General features: G+C 45.3%; 2 protein-coding genes across 2 annotated transcripts in view; both read right to left on the reverse strand.

Annotated features, from left to right (window-relative positions):
• Nucleotides 1-208: 208 nt before the first annotated feature.
• The window catches only part of LOC311203718 (uncharacterized protein), a gene marked incomplete at its 5' end in the record, with an annotated part of 62,808 nt that continues 42,868 nt past the window's right edge, over nt 209-20,148 (reverse strand). The window contains one exon of the mRNA XM_084278475.1: nt 209-442. Within this exon, the coding sequence (XP_084134601.1) occupies nt 282-442 (161 nt within the window). The 3' untranslated portion in view covers nt 209-281. The remainder of the gene's footprint in view (nt 443-20,148) is intronic.
• LOC311203254 (uncharacterized protein) lies at nt 2,330-18,753 on the reverse strand (the record flags this gene model as incomplete). The annotated part of the gene is made up of 6 exons (XM_084277908.1): nt 2,330-2,340; nt 2,503-2,709; nt 5,312-5,435; nt 14,760-14,980; nt 16,871-17,067; nt 18,539-18,753. The coding sequence occupies 6 exons, from the start codon at nt 18,751-18,753 to the stop codon at nt 2,330-2,332; spliced, it is 975 nt and encodes a 324-aa protein (XP_084134034.1).

Raw genomic sequence — 20,148 nt, forward strand, 5'->3', positions numbered from 1 at the left:
TTTAAGCCAGTATATTACAGTATAAATGTGCTGCATACCTGCGTCTATAAAATTAACTGCCATGAAAAAAGAACAACCAGGATCCCCAGAGTGTGGCATTTGTCCATCTGTCACTTGTAGACACAATACAAACCTCACATTGAGATTCTGTTTCAGGTACAGCAGCTGTCTGCTGGACAGATTTGGAACCAAATCTGATGGGAAGGAAACTAGAGGAAGGAGCACAGTCCTGCCACTTTGCCCCGGGAGAGTCCCACTGTGCTACACATCAGCTTTTGGGGTCATTCACTGCCGACCTCTTTCGGTGAGGATGTGGGGCTGTCTCGAACTGGTAGCAAGTCATAATGACATGGAATGTGGCTGTTTTTTGGCAGATCATACGGATCCTGGCTGAAACGTCCGGTGCTGCTGAGTGCTCCCTGGACAACACTCAACGTAGGTTCTGTGATAAAAGAGAGAAGATGCATTCAACACTAGAAGCAGCAAACAGAAACAAACGCGGGGTTACACTTCAGTTTGCATTACAAAAGATCCTCTCTTCTCTGCTTCAGTATTCCTTGTCACAAGGCAGGTGTGGGAACAAAGAGGGATATTATGGTGCTTTGGCTTTACACTAAGTTACACCTGTGGGTTTGCAGCAGGGCCCTGCCACAAGTACATTTCCTGACAGAAGCAAGTGTGCTTTGTCTGTGCATAAACAAAACCAACCAAACAAACCCCCCCAACAATAAACACAAAATTAAAAAACCCACCCACCAAACTAATTTGGGGATTTTAATTAGTTTCATAATGAATTTTTAATTAGTTTTTATAAAAATCCTTAGAAATGTGGGGAGAACTGGTGGGTTTTGGAGGAATGTCTAACTGGGGACAGAAAAGGCAAATGGTATCCTATGACAGAAGACATAGACTTTATTCCAGCCTAGAGAGCATTGGGATAAGGAGGATTCTACCAGACCCCCAAGTTTTCTGGAACTACACCAGCCACAGTAGCGCAGGAACTCGATAGGGCCCCTGTCAGTGAAATACAGCCTCTGGGAGGGAAGATGCTGGTTTTCATGTCAAGAAGAGGAAAGATTCTTTCTATCCCTCCCATAAACTTACTCCAGCTGTGTTCAGTACTTAACTGCTGCTGTGGGTCTGCATGGCCAAACCAGCTCAAGGACCGATCCGCCGCTGACCAAGGCCGAGCCCATCAGCACCGGTCACAGCCCCTCTGTGGTCACATATTTAAGAGGAAAAAACCCACCAGTGGAAGCTTTTGCCACCAGAGGAGGGAGTGAGAAAATGGAAGAAACTTTGCAGACACCAAGGTCAGTGAAGAAGGGGAGGAGGAGGCGCTCCGGGCACCACAGGAGAGATTCCCCTGCAGCCTGTGAAGAGCATGGGGAACAGGTTGTCCCCTTGCCACCCACTGAAGATGATGGGGAGCAGAGATGCTTCCTGCAGCCCGTGGAGAGGCCCCCAGGCTGGAGTGGGGAGACACACGTTGAAGATGTAGTGACCTGTGTTGGAGCAAGCTCCTGGCAGGACCTGCAGCCTATGCAGAGACAGGCCCCAGGCCACAGCATGTTTTCTGGGGGGACTTGTGACTCTGTGGGGGACCAGGATGGAGCAGTGTGGGCCTGAGAGACTCAGAGACATTCTATGATTTTATGACTGTACTCCATAGCAGTGACCCACACTGGGACAGCTGGTGAAGAGATGGAGCCCCGTGGGAAAAGACTGATGTTGAAGAAGTTTGTGGAGGACCCCATGCTGGAGCAGGGGAAGAGTGTAAGGAATGCCCACCCCCCCCTTTCCCGCTAAGAAGGAAGATTACTTATGAGGAACTGATGGAAACCCCCATTCTGCCACCCCCCTGTGACACCTCAGCAAGGAGGAAGGGAGAGAAATAATGAATAAAGTTGAGTCTTTGAAGAAGGGAGAGGCAGGGACAGGCCTTTTAGGATTTGGTTGCACTTCTCATTATTCTACCCTGGTTTCTGTGCATGTGAGTGTGGTAAGATGGGTTTTTTCAATTCCCTGTTGAGTCTGTTCTGCCTGTGACGCTGATTGCGGAATGATCTCTCCCTGTCCTTATCTCCACTCCTAAGCCTCTCAAGAGGTATTTTCTCCCCCAGCTGAAAAGGGGAGTGAGAAGAGTGTCTTTGCTAGGAACCCGGCCTCCAGTCAAGGTGCAACCACCACAACAGCCTAAAATAGAGTGCGATCAAATGCTTAGCTTACGCTGTTGTTTAAAGACAGGCCTTCAAACCAGGGAAATTGAGCGCTCTCTCTAGGTTAGAGATCAGAGCTGAAGGTATTTAAAGCTCTGTCCTTGTGATCTCTACCACTTCCCTGGAAAAGACGTTGTGAGATGGGTGGAGCAGAAAACAGAACCTGAACGTATCGCTTTTTTAACTGATTTTTTAATGTGTTTTGATTAACCTGGCTCAAAGGAAAAAGTCCTGTGCTCTTTGTTCTTAACCTTCAACATCGAGAAGTACATTTTGCACTTACCAACTTCATAAACGTTCCTATTGGCTGAAGCAGAGCCAGCGATCTCAGCATACGGGGAGTCCCCGCGTGCCGGGGACTTCATTTCCACATAGCCGCATTCTGAACTTCTGGGGACAAGAGCTGGTGGGTCTTTTATAGTAGCGTAGGGGTTCTCAGAACTACTTAACGAGCAATTACTTAAATTATATTCGGAGTTCTTCACTAGATCTGCAACAAGAAAAACACGTGTTTCTCTCAAGCATGCTAGTAGTATGGACATCGATGCTACACAGGGTGTTGAGTTCTAACAAGTCGCTCCCCAACAAATATTTAAATGGAAACCAGTCATAGCACTTCCAAATGGTTAGACAGTCCTTAATGAATCCACTTCTACTGCTATTCTTGTTTATGGCCCTTGGTCTTGTCATCAGCAAATTCCTGTTGCAGTCTGAGAACTGTCAATTCTGGTTAGAATAGTAGCTGGCATTCAATACAGATAATCCCAGAGTGGTTGGGGTTGGAAGGGACCTCAAAGCACATCTAGTTCCAGCGCCCTGTCGTGGGCAGGGACACCCTCCACTAGACCAGGTTGCCCAAAGCCCCATCCAGCCTGGCCCTGAACAATGCCAGGGAGGGGGCAGCCACCGCTTCTCTGGGCAGCCTGTGACGGGGCCTCACCACCCCAACAGAGAAGAATTCCATCCTAACACCTGATCTAAATCTAACTTCTTTCAGGTTAAGGCCATTACATTTTGTCCTTTCACTATATGCCCTTGTAAACAGCCCCTCTCCAGATTTCTGGTAGCCCGCTCCCGGTTAGGTAGTGAAAGGCTGCTACAGAATCTCCCCAGAGCCTTCTCTTCCCCAGGTGGAACAAGCACAACTCTCTCAGCCTGTCTTTGTAGGAGAGGTGCTCCAGCCCTGCGGTGACCTTTGTAGCCCTCCCCTGGCCTCACTTCAGCAGCTCAGTGTCTTTTACTGGGGAGCTCAGAGCTGGACACTGCACTTCACGTGCTTTCACTTTCTGTGCCTTGGGCACTGTGGCTTGAGCACTTGCCAGAAAAGACTGAGGCAAAAAGTCATGAAGTACCTCAGCCTTCTCCAGATCCTGGGTAACTGCATCTCCTGTTTCCTTCTGGAGACAAGCCCAATTTTTCCTCTCACCCTCATTTTGTCACTGATGGAGCTATAGAAGCTTTTGATGTTGCCCTTGATGTCTCAGGGCAGATTTAGTTCTGTCAGCACTTTAGCTTTCTTAACCTGGTCCCTGGCTGTTGGAACAGTTTCTCGTTATTCCCCCTAGACTACCTGCCCATGCTTCTACCCTCTGTAGGCTTCCTTTCTCTGTCTGAGTTTGCCCAGGAGCTCCTTGTTCATCCAGGCAGGCCTCCTGGCACATTTGTTGGGCTGCATCTCTCCAGAGCTTGAAGGAGGCAGTCCTTGAATACTAACCATCTGTCTTGGGCCCCTGGTCCTTCCAGGGCTTCGTTCCATGGTACTCTACTGAGCAGGTCCCTGAAGAGGCCGAAGTATGTTCTGCTGCAGTCCAGGGTAGTGAGCTTGCTGTGCACCCTCCTTACTTCCCTGAGGATCTAGAACTCCAACATTTCATGGTCACTGCAACCAAGATTGCATCATGGTACTCTGTTACAAGCATTACAGCAGTCTAAAGGAACTTTCTCTAGACAGTCTCTCTCTAAACAAAATACACAGTTTCCAAGAACAGAATTAGGTTATTTGAGAAGACCTAAACCAACTAAATTTATTCCTACTCCATCTTTATTTACTAGGTCTCATGTCAGCTGTCCTGCTGTTTTTGCCAAGCCTGACACCCAGGTCACAAGCCTAGAGCTACCCAAGCAATCCCATTGCACCTTCTAGAAACCAGGCATAACATCAGCATTCCTCCAGTCTTCCAGAATCTCCCCATGCAGTGGGGTAGCCACAGCCGGGATCTCTCAGAAGTCCCAAGTGCTGGTACGTCTGCTCTAAGAAAATGTAAAGCTGAACTCTGAGCGTTAAACTGTTTTCTTAAAAACCCCGCGTCTCAGCCGGAGCTGTTGTTAGACCAAGGCTGGGGATGGGCAGGGAAAAATCCTGCTGCAGACTGCTTCTGATGCTGCACCTGATCCCCAGAACCTGACAGTGAGAAGGACTAGAAATGAAGGTAATTAAATCATCTAAAGAATAATGGCACTCAGAGTCCCTTCTAAGGCTTTCACTGGGCAGAGACATGAGGAGTGTGATCCAGCCTTTTTGGGATGCTTGAGATTGGGAAAGGATGAAGCGACAACAGGATACAGAAATTCTCACCCCTTCTCAGGAATTTTCTTTTGAGGGACAATGTGCTGTGTTTCAGCAGACAGGAGGCTTAGCTGGGAAGATGCTGCTACAATTTACATCTGCAGCAGCCCAGATGATGAGAAACTACTTCAAAAAGCATTGATTCTGTGTGGTGGGGATTAAAGAAAAGGATTCACCCAACCCCACACCTATTTAATCAAAGTAATTTTGCCAAAGCAGATCCTTATTTACAACACCCATTGATTTATGAAAGTAGTTAGTATGAAAATAGTTGTATGACAATATGATGAGAGTTTTGCATATCATGTCTGCACTGGGCATCAGGTGGATTCACCGCTCCTCACAAGGAGTCACTTTTTTGTCTCCTTGAAGAAAGGTCGAACCCATAACCCTGAACCTCACGCACAGCCAGACCACCTTGGCATTACCCTGAGCGGAGAACCAGGAAAAATTCCCTGCTTCCCTCTCTATCCCAAACACAGTGAATCCCATTCACCCTCTCCTCCTCCTCCTTCTTCCTTCTTACCAAGCTCCTTGAGGTAGCCACCATGTTTCCAGTCTGCAGGCAATGTTCCCGCGTAGTCCATGACAGTTCCTCGTTTTCCAGGTTCCACGTTTTTAAGGTTCACAAACAGCTGATTGGTTTTGGCCTAATTCAAAGGAAGACAGATAACAGAAACTGAAACTGATGGGAAGTTATAGGATTTCCAGGTGCTAATCAGGGAAAGTGGTTTGTGTTTGCGTGGCCAGGTTTTGGTAGCGGTGGGAGGCCAGGAGTGGCTTCTGCAAGAAGCTCCTAGAAGCGTCCCCTACATCCAACAGAGTAAATACCCAACGGCTCAAGGATGGACCCACCGCTGGCCAGCGATGAGCCCATCAGCGATGGTGGCAGCACCTCTGTGATAGGATGTTTCAGAAGGAAAAAACCTCACAGATAGACACTTCTTGCTGCCAGAGAAGGGAGTGAGAAGATGAAGAAACTCTGCAGACACCAAGGCCAGGGAAGAAGGAGGGGGAGGAAGCGCTCCAGGCACCAGAGGGGAGATTCCCGAGCAGCCCATGGAGAAGACCATGGTGAAGCAGGCAGTCCTGCTGCAGCCCAGGAGGAAGATGCCGAGTAGAGATCCCAGCTGCAGCTCCATGCTGGAGCGGGTGGACACACCTGAAGGAGGCTGTGACCCCATGGGAAACCTGCATTAGAGCAAGCTCCTGGCAGGACCTGCAGCCCGTGGACAGAGGAGGCTATGCCACAGCAGGTTTCCCTGGGGCAGCCTGTGGCTCTGTGGGGAAGCAGGCTGGAGCAGTCTTCTCCTGGAGGTCTGAGCCCCACGGAAGCCATGCCGGGGCAGTTGGTGAAGAGCTGTAGCCCCCATGGTAAGGATTCATGTTGGAGAAGTTCATGGAGGATTGTCTGATGTGGGAAAGACCCCACACTGGAGCAGGGGAAGCATGTGAGGAGTCCTCTGCCTGAAGAGGAAGGAGCAGCAAAGACAACGTGTGATTAACTGGCCACAATCCCCATTCTGCCCCCTCCTGTGCCGCTCGGGGGCAGGTGGCAGAGAATTTGTGAAGTTGAGGCCAGGAAGAAGGGAGAGGTGAGGGGAGGTGTTTGAACATTTGGTTTTATACTTCATTATCCCAGTCTCTTTTGATTTGGTAAGAAATTAGATGCATTTTATTCCGCGTTGCGGCTGTTTTGCCCATGATGTTATCTGCAGAATGATCTCTCCCTGCTCTTATCTCAACTCATAAGCTTTTGGTTATATCTTCTCTCCCCTGTCCAGCTGTGGAGGGGAGTTATAGAGCGGCTTTGCTGGGCACCTGACCTCCAGCCAGGGTCAACCCACCACAAAAAGAAACCAAACCTGAAACATGATGGAACCAAATGAAATAAACTAGAAGCTAATTGACACAGGAGCACTGAGATTTTGATGCTCTACCTTTGCCAGGGTCAGTCTGTCCATGTTGTTGACATGAGGTGGGGTAGCGCACTGAGTCAGAGTATGATAACTGGGGTTAGAGAAATAGTGACTGTTGGAATTTCCACTGGTACTGTGAGGGATGGCTTCTGAAAAGAAAAGAAAATCAACAACTATCAATAACATGGCATTTCTTTCTGAGGAGATGTTTTTTACAGCTCTGCACTCATTCCAAAACCTAATGGAGAGTTTCTGGAAAATATCTACCTAGGAAATTGCCATTCATTTGACGGATTTAGGGACACAGAGCAGGAACTGACAGGTCACTTGAAGCAAGAGCATGTTACTTGCTAACTTACTTCTCTCCTGAGGTTCCTTGCTCTCTTTTGCCTCTGCAGTCACTGTCCCAATTACAGAGAATTTTAACCACCAAGTTCATAGCAACACTCTCTAGTGCCTCAAGAGCACCCCCACCTTTGCTGACAGCTCTTTCTTGGCTCTGAAAACTCTTTCTGCCACCTTCTTCACCTGCTGCCTGCCTTAACAGCTGTGGGCAGAAGACAGCAGTGCCTGAAGTTTCACGTACCCGTTGAGTCACTCCCGGGTTTGCTCTTTGCCTTCACTTGTTTCAGACTCGAGCCTCTCTGCTCCCTGCCTCTCCAGGAGATCTTGCCACAGCTCCTGTGAAATCCTGACTCGCCACAGCTACAGGAGCCGCCTTGTGCAGTCCAGCTGTTGGCACGGAACTAAATTCTCAGTAGAAACTGTATTTTGCCCGTTTCCAATCCTGTTTTTAAGTAGCCACAGAGGAATAGAAAAGTCCATGCTTCCTCTGAACTGGGCTGAACTGTCTCTGACAGCTGAAAGGTAAGCACGTACATCTGCCATCACACCCCACTGGTCCCCTGTGCCAGTCCACCGGCACGGCTACCAGGGTGGTCTCTCTCCCCCGTGAAAGGCAACTGACAGCAGTGTCTCAGGCTGCCTCTTCCCACAGGTGGAAGCCCTCCCCTGCCTCTCCTTCCAGGAAGCCTCCCATGGCAGAACTGTAGACATCCTTTTCAAAACCACGTATGCTCCTGCTCACAGCAACCCTTGCTCATCCCAAAAGGTGAAATGGGCACTGTTAGGGGCATGTGAGAACCCTTCAGAGCTCAGCTAAAAAAGCGCAAAGTGAAGAGATGGAGAAAAACCCCCACCTTCTAAATGTCATTTACCTGGAATGGTGTAAGCTGCATTGATGGCCCTCAGAGCAGGGGTGTAGGTCACTGCAGGCATATTGTTGAATGATGTTTGAAACCGATGTGAAGACATTCCTGGCCTTAAGGAGAAACATTCATGTTCTTCCTAGAAAAAGGTGTTTTCATGGACTTGAGAAAGTAACAACATTTTCTAAGCAAAAGCACAAAGCAGGTCAAGCACTCGCTCCATCAGCAATTCTGCCTTTTTGGAGAGGACAGCGCTGTAAAGGCTGTCCTGTCCTGTTCCAGACTCCCCAGGGAAGTGGTCACAGCACCCAGCTTGACTGAGTTCAAGAAGCAGCTGGACGATGCGCTCGGTCCCATGCTCTGACTTGGCTGGTCCTGTGTGGAGCCAGGAGTTGGACCCTATGATCCTTCTGGGTCCCTGCCAACTCAGAACATTCTAGGAAGGACTCTGTATTTCACACAACTACACTGATTGCTTTGCTCCAGTGAACTCTTACTGAGGCATGGAATACTTACAAAATCCACAGAATATACATCACTTAACAGGATGGACTATTTAAACCTACGAGCTTTATCAGACTAATTTAGTGAGTGATACAGAGATGGAATGTAATAGGCTAATCCAAATTTCCTATCAAACAATTAAGAGAATTTGATTGCATGGAGGCTTTACCTTGATCACATCTGGCCCCCTTCCAGCCTGGGCTGCAGTAACATGTTCCCGGGATGTGGTCACACGTTGAGTTGTTCAGACAGTCACAAATCTGCCGGCATCCATACCCGTATGTACCCTGAGGGAATTCTGCACCAAGTGTGAGAGAAAAAAGGAACTCGAATCAGTCAGAGCTTCTTAACTGTGTTGGGATTACAGATCTGCAGCACCACGGACGCTACCATTCGTTCCTAGCCCCAAGCTCTGTCTGTCCACGGCCAGCAGATGGCCAGCAGATGGCAATGTGTCACCAGTGGCAGACCCCTAGGACTTGGGCTACTCCATTCTGAGCAAATAGCCACAGGTTGGGTCTTTTCTAACTAAGGACTTCTTTTACTCTAGATATGCATATGATCAGGACTGTACCTTTATCAAGTGAACTCTTGCTGCTGTGGTTGCATTGATGAATATAGCATGTCTAAAAAACAAGTAATTATCTATAAAGCTGGAGATTTCTCACAACAAGTTCAACATGTCATGAGAAAGAATTTCACTGACTGCTTTGAAAATGTCACAGTGAATGAATCTGATACTATGTACTGCCATTAGAATGGTGAAGTGGGTCCAAAATGTTAATTACTGCTCAGAGACAGGCAAGGATAATTTTCTTCATGATAAAATATCTCTGAATGCAGAGGGTACTCTAAGAACAGCCCCTTTCTCCTGATTAGGGGTCACATCCTGAAGTTTTTATTTGTTTCTTTACCAAAAAGAGATGGGTAATTTTAAAATGCTTTTGTGGAAAGGTATTGCATGTGTGTTTCAAGGAGAGAAGAAACAGGTCAGATATAGAAGCCTTAGCTTTAATTCTGTGTAAGTTTAAAAAGACTGTTAACTGTTTGTTGCTGTGCACTGATTTGGTTGTCCAGAGACCTGTCTGAGAGCAATAAAAATTCCTGAATCCTTTAAACGCATAAGGACTCATCTATGTGTGGGCTGCATTTTTGCAAAGTGGTGGTTTTGCCCAAATTTCACTTCATTAAGAAATATACTACATTGTAGTGACAAAAAAAAAAGTACTAAGTTTGTTTTTTCTTGTTTTCGCTTCAGTTGTGCCTTTTGATTCTTTTTGTTATTGTTTTTGTTTGAAAATAGTGGTCAGCTATGAGGGAATGTAAACCCCATACAGATGAAAGGTTAAAAGTTTTAAGAAGGTTACTGGTTCCAGAAGAAATTAATGGAATCATTATCTTCCATGTGAACAAAAGGCCTGTACACAAAGCAAAGAAACTTGCTCTGTTACAGCCCATGAGCACAGTCTAAATAGATGCTTCCATTCATATTGCTGGCACCATTTTCTTGTTATTGATTTGTGAGTAAGTCTCTCCTCCTCCTAAATCCCTATTCTTCTACTCTCCAAAATACTTACTTATTTTACCATAAAACCAGACACCTTTCTTGCTACTGGCTTCCACAGGAATCGGCTCAAGATTTATCTTGCTATGATACTTAGTTGTGCATGCCAATCACTTCACAGAATTTAGACAGCAGAGGGTTTTTTTCCAAAGTCACCAGCTGCTACATTGCACTGGTACAGAGCTAGTTAACCTGGACTAGCCAAGCCATAAATGAGTTACCATAAGTGACGTGAAACCAATGCGGGATGGTATTCGGAAATGCACCTCCCTGGAAATCAGCACAGTCTCTTTGGAATGTTGACGTATCAGGCTCTGGTGTGGCTTCTTTTATTCACAGAAATGGGTTGACTGAAACTTTGGAATACAGTGTTTTGGACCGTGTGGATTTTGGTACTTCATGGAATTGGATCTATTTCTTGTGAGAATTCTGCCTCAGGTATTTCTCTCCTATTATCAGTATTTTCATAGACCTGACAAGGCATCTGGAGAATGCTGAATTATTTCATAAAAGAACTCCTATGAAACATAATGAAATTAGGGCCTAGCACTCTGAGTCAGTAACAAAGTCTTCACTGGGTTAGCATACCAAGGCAATACTCCCCAAGTGAGGTAGAATGGCAGTAAAAAGGGGTATCTGCGTTGTGCTTTTATGTGGCAAGGTTCTGGTGGCGAAGCGGGGAAGCAGGGGTGGCTTCTGCAAGAAGCAGCCAGAAGCTCTCTGCAGATCCTCTACAACTCTTCTTGGGCAGTGAAAGACTGAAAATCGGTCTCTTCTCTCATATGCTCCATCCCACTTCTTAGAAAAGCCAGAGTGCAATTATGTTGCTGATAGTGCTGATAAACTGAAGAAGAAAACTTTCGGATTTCTTCCTCCTATACCACACAGTCCTCATTTCTGACTTGGACAGTGGGTTTTTTACTAAATACTAGATAATGTAAATAGCCAAACCCGAATTGATTGTTGTTAAAAGAAAGGGGAACATTCCATACTTACGTTGAGAGCAGTCACTACCAATCCAGCCAGGGTAACACTGACAGGATTTATCAATAGGATTGCACATTCCTTTACTGGTGCACGTGCATATTCCAATGCAGTTCTTGCCAAATCTGCCACTGGGACATACTGGAACAAAACACAATTAGAACTCCTTAGTAATCAGAATGGGATTACCTTTTCTTTATTTCAAGAGGAATCTTGATACTAGGATCAAGACAGGTACCGCTTAGTATAATGTTCAGTAAGGCATTAGAAATTCTGGGAAGCCCTTTATACATGCTCATTATGCAAATAATACAAATAACAATACAGTGGGTTTCATACTGTAGGATCAAATGTTCAAACAGTTTAAACCTGCTTAAGATTCCTAATTTATACGCTGCAAGCACTACAACAGCAACTGCTGTTGGTTTTATGGCTTCCAAGCGACAGAAGGAAAATTGCTGAAGTGCCTGGTCTCTCTGTCCCAGAGAGTCTTTACTACAACTTGTACCTTCGTTACAGAGGGCTCTTGTAAACCCAGGTAAGCAGTCACATAAGCCAGTAATATGGTGGCAGGGACCACTGCTGTGTACACACCGGGGGCATGTCTGGCTGCAGCGGTGTCCATAAATCCCAGGGGAACAGACTGGAATCAGAAAGAACAAACCGTCATTCCTTCCTACACTTTCTATACAGCCGTGAACTACTCTTCAGAGCAATTCCTGACTCTGAATTAGCGCTGCTTTCTAAATACACAAGGCTGGCAATGGCATCCTCATTATTCGTGCAGTTCAAGGCTTTACACTCACAAATGGAGATTTGCTCGTCTTCCTCTAAGGTTCACTATATCCCAGCTCTTAATGACTTAACTGACATTCTGTTACTTGTCAGGCCATGCTGACTTGGGTTGCATGTGAAATGCATCTCTAGTTTTTATGTTATACACATTTGGCTATACATAGTATGTCCTCTCCAACAAAAACAACTCCTAAGGCATATTTGAAGAAAAGTCATTTAAAAAGATAGACTGGATAGTTTTATCTGTAGAGGAGTATGGTCATCTTAGACCTTGACTTCTTACCTGTTTCCTAACTTGGAAAACAAATAGCCATTACTTCACTGAGAAAAACTTACCAATGTTTTCCAGTGATCCTTTAAGTACTCATGACATGATACAGCCAGCTACACATCACCTAACTTTTAGAGAACCTGAGACCAGAAATAGGAATTCACTTAATTCTTACGCGAAAGGCTGCTCTAATCCCTTCCGGTATTTTTTTCCTGATAAATTAGATTATGAGGTAGCTAAGCTACTCTAACATACTTTGTCGCACTTAGTTACTTCCTCTATTGTGACAAACCCTTTGCCTGCTACTCCACTCATTATGCATATACATATGTTCCACACCACCTTTCTTAATCCTACCTTCTAATGCTCTCTCTGCAATGTAACTTTATAGAGCAGCGATTTGAGGCCCTGTTATGAAAGTATTGCTCAGGAGTATTGCTCTGACGTGTGAAGTGTGGGAGGAGGATATTTCCATACACTGAGCAGAAAGCAAACTATGCTCTTTATGTCATGTGTGTCTAGACATCACCAATGTGTTGAAACTAGTCCGTTACACACGCTGTTGTGATGACATCATCCCAGGACAGATATTCCATTTTTTCTAGAATCAAGCACAAAGTCTCTTTCTAGCAAAATCTTTTTCCTTTCCATAGATGAAGATTTCACTGAAGCCAAAAGCAGTGTCTCCTTTCCAATACCTGAGGTCACGCAGTCAAGGTCTGTGCTACGCCTGAAGTCGTCATCTCCACCCAGGATAGTTCTATCACACCGGCCAGCTCATTTTTAGAACCTGTTACAAAAAGATGCTACATTTTTACTACGGACTTTCAAATCATAGAATCTACCTACTTTAACCTGGCTTCATTCGTTACCATACTTTTGGTCTCTGGTGATTTGTCTGCCCTAGTGTCTCACAAACTACTCATCGATGGCACAATGACAATACTACTATTTTCTCATCATTCACTCCAATTACTTTTATTATTTTTGCAGCCTTGCCATTTCCCAGCGGTATCTGAGTGACTGATGGGAGGTCACACTGCGGCTTTTGGGACGACAATAAGGCCAAGAAGACTCCGCGCTCAGTTAGGTGAGTGCTGGCTGTGGCAGCCTCTCTCTCTTTCTGTGAGGACTCCTGTGGAGAGAGTCCACAGAGACTACTGACCCTTGAATACAAACAGGAAAGCTGAAGCTTGCAACGCTACAGTATCGCACGGAGACACAAAACTCCAGAACCCTCTGAGAGGGGCAAACTTAGAGCGTCAACTCCATCTTACAGAAGCTGGAAGAGTTTTCCCAACACTTACATAGACATTTAGGTGAGAACTCAAATCCCTTCCTGGAGATAAAAGGTTTGTGATAGCATGCCTTTCTGCAGAGTTTCATCATGTTTTCAAATTACCTTGCTCTTCATAGACAACAGCGTCAAACACAAATTCTAATGGATAACCAAATACAAATACTTCCTAATACCACAAGGAAAATGCCAGAGAAACCTTGCAGAAAAGTGCAACAATTTTCATGCAGAACAAAATATGTGCAGAGACACTTGAGTTCTCAAGTTTGAAAAACCTAAGTGGAAGCACAGCTTCTGCACAACTGATCCTCTTTTTGGCTGCCAGAGCCAAGCTTTCTGGGTTCCTGCACGCAAGGCTTTACGTACCAGAGCTGCCAGCACAGCCCTGCATATTTACAGCTCTTCACCACTTCCTGAGGAATGGTTCTGTGAAGGCGCGCAAGGTTTCAGATTGACCCGTCTACTCTCCTACTCCCAGTTTGCCTGTGGATCCCACACTCAACAACATTTCCATACCTGTGAATCACGGATGGAACAAAACAGCCACAGAACTGGCCCCTGTCTCCTTCCAGCCCCACACAGTCCTCCTATAGAGCAGAGAGTTTAGTTAAAAACTGGAGCTTCTAAGAATTTCCTAGAAAACCAAACTCTATCACTGGAAAAGATGGAGCCAGTTTTTCAGAGAAAGAGTTCATGTTTTGACTACAAAATGTAATAAAAAACAGTTATGGAATAAAACAAATCAGGTTTGACTTTTACCATTTTAAAAAACTTTGAAATTAGGTATTTTGATTGCTCTCCCCAAGCACAAATTCCAATGTGCAGCAGACCTGATGCAGCAGACCTGATGCAGCAATGTCATGTCAGTGCAATGAATTCTAACTTTGCAGTTCTCAATGTCAGCGTGACGGCATCAGAGCCCTAAAAGGAAGGCAAAGACCTGTCTGTCACTGCACTCTTCGGAGTGCCTTCTCACAGCTGACTAAGAATGAAGGCAACTTCTCCGTTCATATTGTACCAGAGATAGAAGATAATTTAACTAAAATTATGTTGTTTGATGTTAAGTATCTATTTCTGGCACATTCTTTCCTCTCATAGTTTTTTCTGCTTTAACAGAAGCACTCTAGAGAGCATTTGATGCCAACAGGGAAAAATCTGGGTCTGTGTTTTTCAACAAATTCTAAAGGAGCTGGAGAAAAGTCTGAGGCTCGACGTCAAAGCATGAAAGCAGGAAGAGTTTTTCATCTGTGCATCATAACTGTGTGTTTTCTGCACTTCAGTGTGTTGCACTGCAGAGTTCATCCCAAAGATTTGTTGGCGCGTGTCCCTAATCTTCAACTCAGTTGTCTATGAGCTACCAGGAGCAGTCCTCCTTGGAGACTTATCCCCCCGACAAAATTCAGTGCAAAATCTGGTGAAATTATGAAACTACCTGGCAAGGGAATTCACATTTTTCTCCTCTCCAGCCTGGAGCACAGGTACAGGTTCCATCCAGAGCACTGCAAGCCCCTCTGTTAAGGCACTGGCAAGTTAAGTTACAGCCAAGCCCCCAGGTACCTCTGGGACAATTTATTGAGCAATCTACACCATGCCAACCTGCCAAAAAGAAGAATTTCAAGTGACAAATTAATCCAAGATTTCCCCCATTCCTCTCTGAGGACGTGTTTCATCCTGCCTATCAGGCAGCATCTTTCGGAGATGTGCAATCCCAGGGTACCACTAGCTACAAGCTAGTAGCAGCAGTTTCAGACGAGGACTTGTCCACGTTGGAACAAGGGTGGTGAAGGGCACCTCCTGACATCTCTGCACAGCACACATTTGCAGATGGGTGCCACCATGCAATAGCAACTCGGGGGAGATCGGCAAGGAAAACACAGACACCTTGAAATTTCACTGCCAAGCACCAGAGGATACTGAAGGTTTAAGGCATGGGCCAAAAAAGCAAGGACTATATTCCCTACATTCAAGCTGCTGCTGTCGTCATTCTTCCGCCAGTACTGAACAGATGGAGTTCTGCAATACAGTTTAGAAACTAAAATCCTAGACACAAAACAGAAGGAAACATAGCAGCAGTGCCTAAGTTGCATTTCTCCAAGGATACATGGAAGACCTTCTAGATTATTTCTGCACTTCTCTCCAGATGCAAAAAAGACTGTAATGGGAAATGGTTCTAAAATGCACCCTTCACTGCTGATTATGCTGGGTAGCAATGATTTGCAGACTGCACGCTGGATGGAGAGAAATGGAAATGGATTTTTAAAAATGTGACCATCTGATACAATAGAAACGGCAGGAGACAGTCCGACGTGACCATCAGCAGTGACACAAGCCAAGGTTCTAATTTTGTAGATACAGTATCAGCCCCTGACAAATTTAGTGGCTGTCTTCCGGTGTAACTAACACTTCTCTCCCACTCTCAAGCGTTGTGCATTTTTAGACAGGGAGTCCTACCACGCAGGCTTGGCATGGAATTTGCTTGGGAGCATTCAACAGTCTCCCCTCTCAGCAATCCCCCATCAGAGCTGAAGGACGCTGGACTACAAACCCTTCCTTACAGCAGAAGTGACAAAGAGAAAGGTGTATTGGAAGAGTGGATCTTTAAGGGAGGTGAGTAGCATAGTTTTGGGTTGAACGTCGACACCACGTGAAAAGATTTCTACGAAACCAGTGCTGGAGGATGTCTGAGATATCTGGTGATATGGCCTTCAGGGTGCTCTGCTTTTTATTAAGGGAGTACCACAAGCAGCACCCTGAATTACACAAAAACAGAGTCTAAAAACTATTCAGACAATAGAACTAGTACATTCTGTAGACTGACTCAGGTGCTACAAAAGCCAGAGAACATGCCTGTTCCAGGCTGTCACTAAGGTATCTGAAATTTCATGGCGAGGGACTCCTTCATGCTCTTTAAGTCCACAGTAAGCATTACTTTCCTGTTAGTTGTTGGGAGAGCTCAGGTCACACAGCAAACACCACTTGGTTAGATCAATGGACAGTATCTTAAGTAATAAGGAAGCCCTTCACGAAACCAAATCTCGGTAAGACAGCAGGTTCATGGAACGTGGATGTCTACAGTATTTTTAGGAATTAATTTGACTGAAGTTTTCACAGTTGTTGTTCCTACAACAGTCACCCTGTAAATATCCAAAGCACAGGTAACCACAAATGCATGTAAAAGCTGCAGAATAATCCATCCTGAACCGCAAAAACAAGTGTCTTGCTCTAGATTTTCTCTGGATGGAACATCAGGAGCTGCTGCAGCAAGATAATGACTGAAACCATCATTCCTCCCTTTATTTACACCTCACAAGGACATCCTCGTACTTAGCACTGTCTTATAAAGTCACTATCTTTTCTTTCCTGAAATGCCTTCACTTCAGTGCTGAGAACCAATCCCAGATTTGCCTCAGAATCTTAGACAACGCCCAGTATTATTTATGTACCTAAATACCGTTACCTTTCTTTTCCTGTGGTGGAGAAAGGACACTCGGGCACCATGAAGAACTTGGCACTCAACTAAAGCCAATGGAGTTGAAAATGTACTGCGAAAGAGAGACTTATTTACCTTAAATCCAGGGCCACAGGTGCATTTTCCAGTCACACTATTGCAGTCAGCACCATTTTGGCAGCTGCGGATCTGCTGACATGACTCGCCATAGAATCCTGGAGAACACGTCTCGTTGCAGTAGAGCCCCGACCAGCCAGGCTTGCAGGAGCATTCCCCAGACACAGGGTGACAGCTGCCAGGAGGGGATGGAAGGATAAGTAATTCAGGACTAAAAATGACAATCTACAACTGAACAGTTCTTGAGATCTAAATTAGAACGTATTTATAAAACTACTAGTACTGGCATTTTAAGACATACATCACTGTCCTGTAAATAGATGTAGGAAGCTGTAATACTTTTGAAGGATTTTGATGGGTTTTCATGAAGTCAGACTAATTGGCAGTAAGATTTATACATTAAGAAAGGGAGCCTATATATATATGTATGCACATATCCCTCAGAGAAAGCAAGAGACAAAAGAAAGGCCACCAGAACGTGTCCTGAAAAAACCCTAATCCCAGCCTAACTATACCAAATTAGTTGGTGATGCAGAATGACCTCCCACAGTCTTATTTACAAATGTGAAGCAGGGGTGGAAGATCACCAGAAAGAGCTTACAAGACAAAAGGAAAAACCCTTGTAGAAAAGTACGTAGCTACAGTGTGCTCTTTTTACACCAGGTGTCACGTGAGTAAAGACATGCCAAAACCAGCCTGAAATGCTGCAATTCCTACATTTTGTACATTCCTGTACAAAACAAGGCGCTAATGTTGACAAAGGCAGACAGAGGCCTTTTTCGCTTCTTCCTGCAAACTGCATCTTCAGAATGACAAGTTTCTGTAAACCCCCCAACCTGTGATGGGAAGTGGCAGGGACGTATGGATCTGCTCATACCAGGTCACAGCGCTGTTGCTGTACCCCACTGAGGAAACGGGGTTTATATGGCCTTAGTCTCAGCCAGCCAGTGCTCACTCTCTGTTTTCTCTTGACTGTTGAGTACCAAGGGAAAAATGGATACTTTCACCTGGTCACAGAGAACAGAGGGCTGGGTTCAATACACACTCCAGCTCAAATCCTTGCATATCTACCAAAAGAGGCAATGGACAAGAACCATTTCTGAAAAAACTCTTTGCATAAGAGGCTTGTTACCTGCTGGTGCTCTCTGGACCCCTGGAAAATAATAGAACCTCCCAGGTATACCTATATCTAACCCTTCACGAAGCATAGAGGCTGACAAGCATGAGGATTGGCTGGAGCTGCCATCAACTGACCACATCTATTGATTTCAGTTATTTTGCACTTACAGCACACCAGAACGTGCAAGGGATATATGATCTATCCTGCCTACACACAGTGAGCAATGTAATGATCTACCCACCTGGTAAATAGAGACAAAGGTCCCACTTTGTCATAATATTTATTTGGCGGGTAAGCAACCAAATAAATACAGCAATGAATATTAAGATCACATATAGCTGCAAGCACTGTCATTGGGAAGCTCTTTTGGGCTGAGAGTTTCCTGATCCAGTTAGGGAATACCAGATTCTCTCACAAGTCCTTCGCTGCTTCAGATTGCATGAAAGTACTAGAAAAATCAGGAAATCTTTCTTTTCAGATTTCTATCTTCTCTACAGAAGAACAGGTTCAAGGGTGTAAAGCCTACCTCCAGGTAGTGGGCCTGTGCCAGGGACATCTTTTATCACACTTGAGACCATAAATTCCTTCAGGACAAAGCCTTGTTTCACACTGCTCTCCAGTGTATCCTGCTTCACAGAGACAGGCACCACCAATATGGTAGCATTTCCCACCATTCATACACTTGCAGGGCTCAGCACACTGCACCCCGTACGTCCCCACTGGACACTCCTCTTGGCACATATGAGAAAAACAAAGAAAAAAGTGGGTTAGTTCCCATCAAATACAGCTTTGGGACATTCCAGGGAAATCGAGTTTATGAGCAATCTCTATACGGCTCTAAAAAGCCTCTGAAGTGGAGCAGTGATTTATAGAAATTCATGTTTCAAGTACTTTATGTCAGAATTTGTAACTTTTAGAAGTAAAGTGGATTCTCCACTTAGCAATAGCGTGAACAGCCAGCAGATTTCTGTGCCCCTGTAGATGCTCAGGGCCTGGCAGTCCTCTGGCAATCACGCTCAGCAGTCTCTGATGAGAACCTTTTCTAACTGTGTTTTCCAAACACACTATGTTTGACACAAGGCACGGCAAAATGTAATAGAAGTCACAAGAGCCTTCTGACTGAGGTCAAAGGGGTATATGTGTTCATATCATGCCTCCGCAGTACTGGCCTCAATCCCTTACTCGTATCCAAGTGTCGAGGTATTTGCAACTCTGCCCTGAGGGGAGCAATAAAATCCCCATTACTTCAAAGGTGCAGCGTAATAATAGAGCTAATAACCCCCTACAAATGTTTCCCAGTGAAGTTACACAAATCAGCTGTGAATGGATTGTCTCCCAATGACCATCTGGAATTCCAGCACTGCAACTCCACTTACTTTTTAAACATCATCTTCATGACCTTCTGAAACACTGTCTTCCTGGTGAGGACAGTGTTGTCTCAGCCAAAAGGTTTTAGGCAAAACGGGAATTTAAAGTCGATTCTCCCAAGTTAACTCCGATCATGTAGAAATTGTTACCGATGTAGGAAAAGTTAAGGGTTCAGAGTGCAAAGTACATGACACTTCACGTACCCTTCACGGTACCTTCTGAGATTACAGTAACCAGGATGGCATCTCTTCATGGACCAAGAATTTAGAAGAAGAGGACCCTGCAAAGTATTCTGCCCCTTTTGTAAGTGCATATAACACAAATCTAGCCTTGCAATAGCATCAAGAAACGACGTCTCCTTAACTCCCCTGTACTGATTTTAATGCCGAGTTGTACCCCGCTTTGTGAATCATGCGGGTGCTAATTACAAGGCCTCACCAAGTCTCTGAACCATGAGGAAAAACACGTCTTTATGGTGACGGTGAATGAAAGGTGGGTAAGGAAGTTTCACACCACCGATCGGCTACATCTGACTGTAATAAAAAAGGCACGCTTGATGTGCTGGGTGTACGTGCTGGTGTTTTAGGCCTGGCACCCTGTTCTGACCAGAACTGAAATGAACACCTCGACTCTGCGTGTGATTAGCTCTTTTCACACCAGGGGGTTTTTGATCATGGGATGGTTTATTTGGCACTGGGATTCCTGGCGGCAGATGGGGTCCACCTGTCCCAAAGGGGAACAAGGATCCTAGCCCAGCAGTTGGCAGGG

This window comes from Gallinula chloropus (assembly GCF_964237585.1).
Source record: "Gallinula chloropus genome assembly, chromosome: Z".
Lineage (NCBI taxonomy): Eukaryota > Metazoa > Chordata > Aves > Gruiformes > Rallidae > Gallinula > Gallinula chloropus.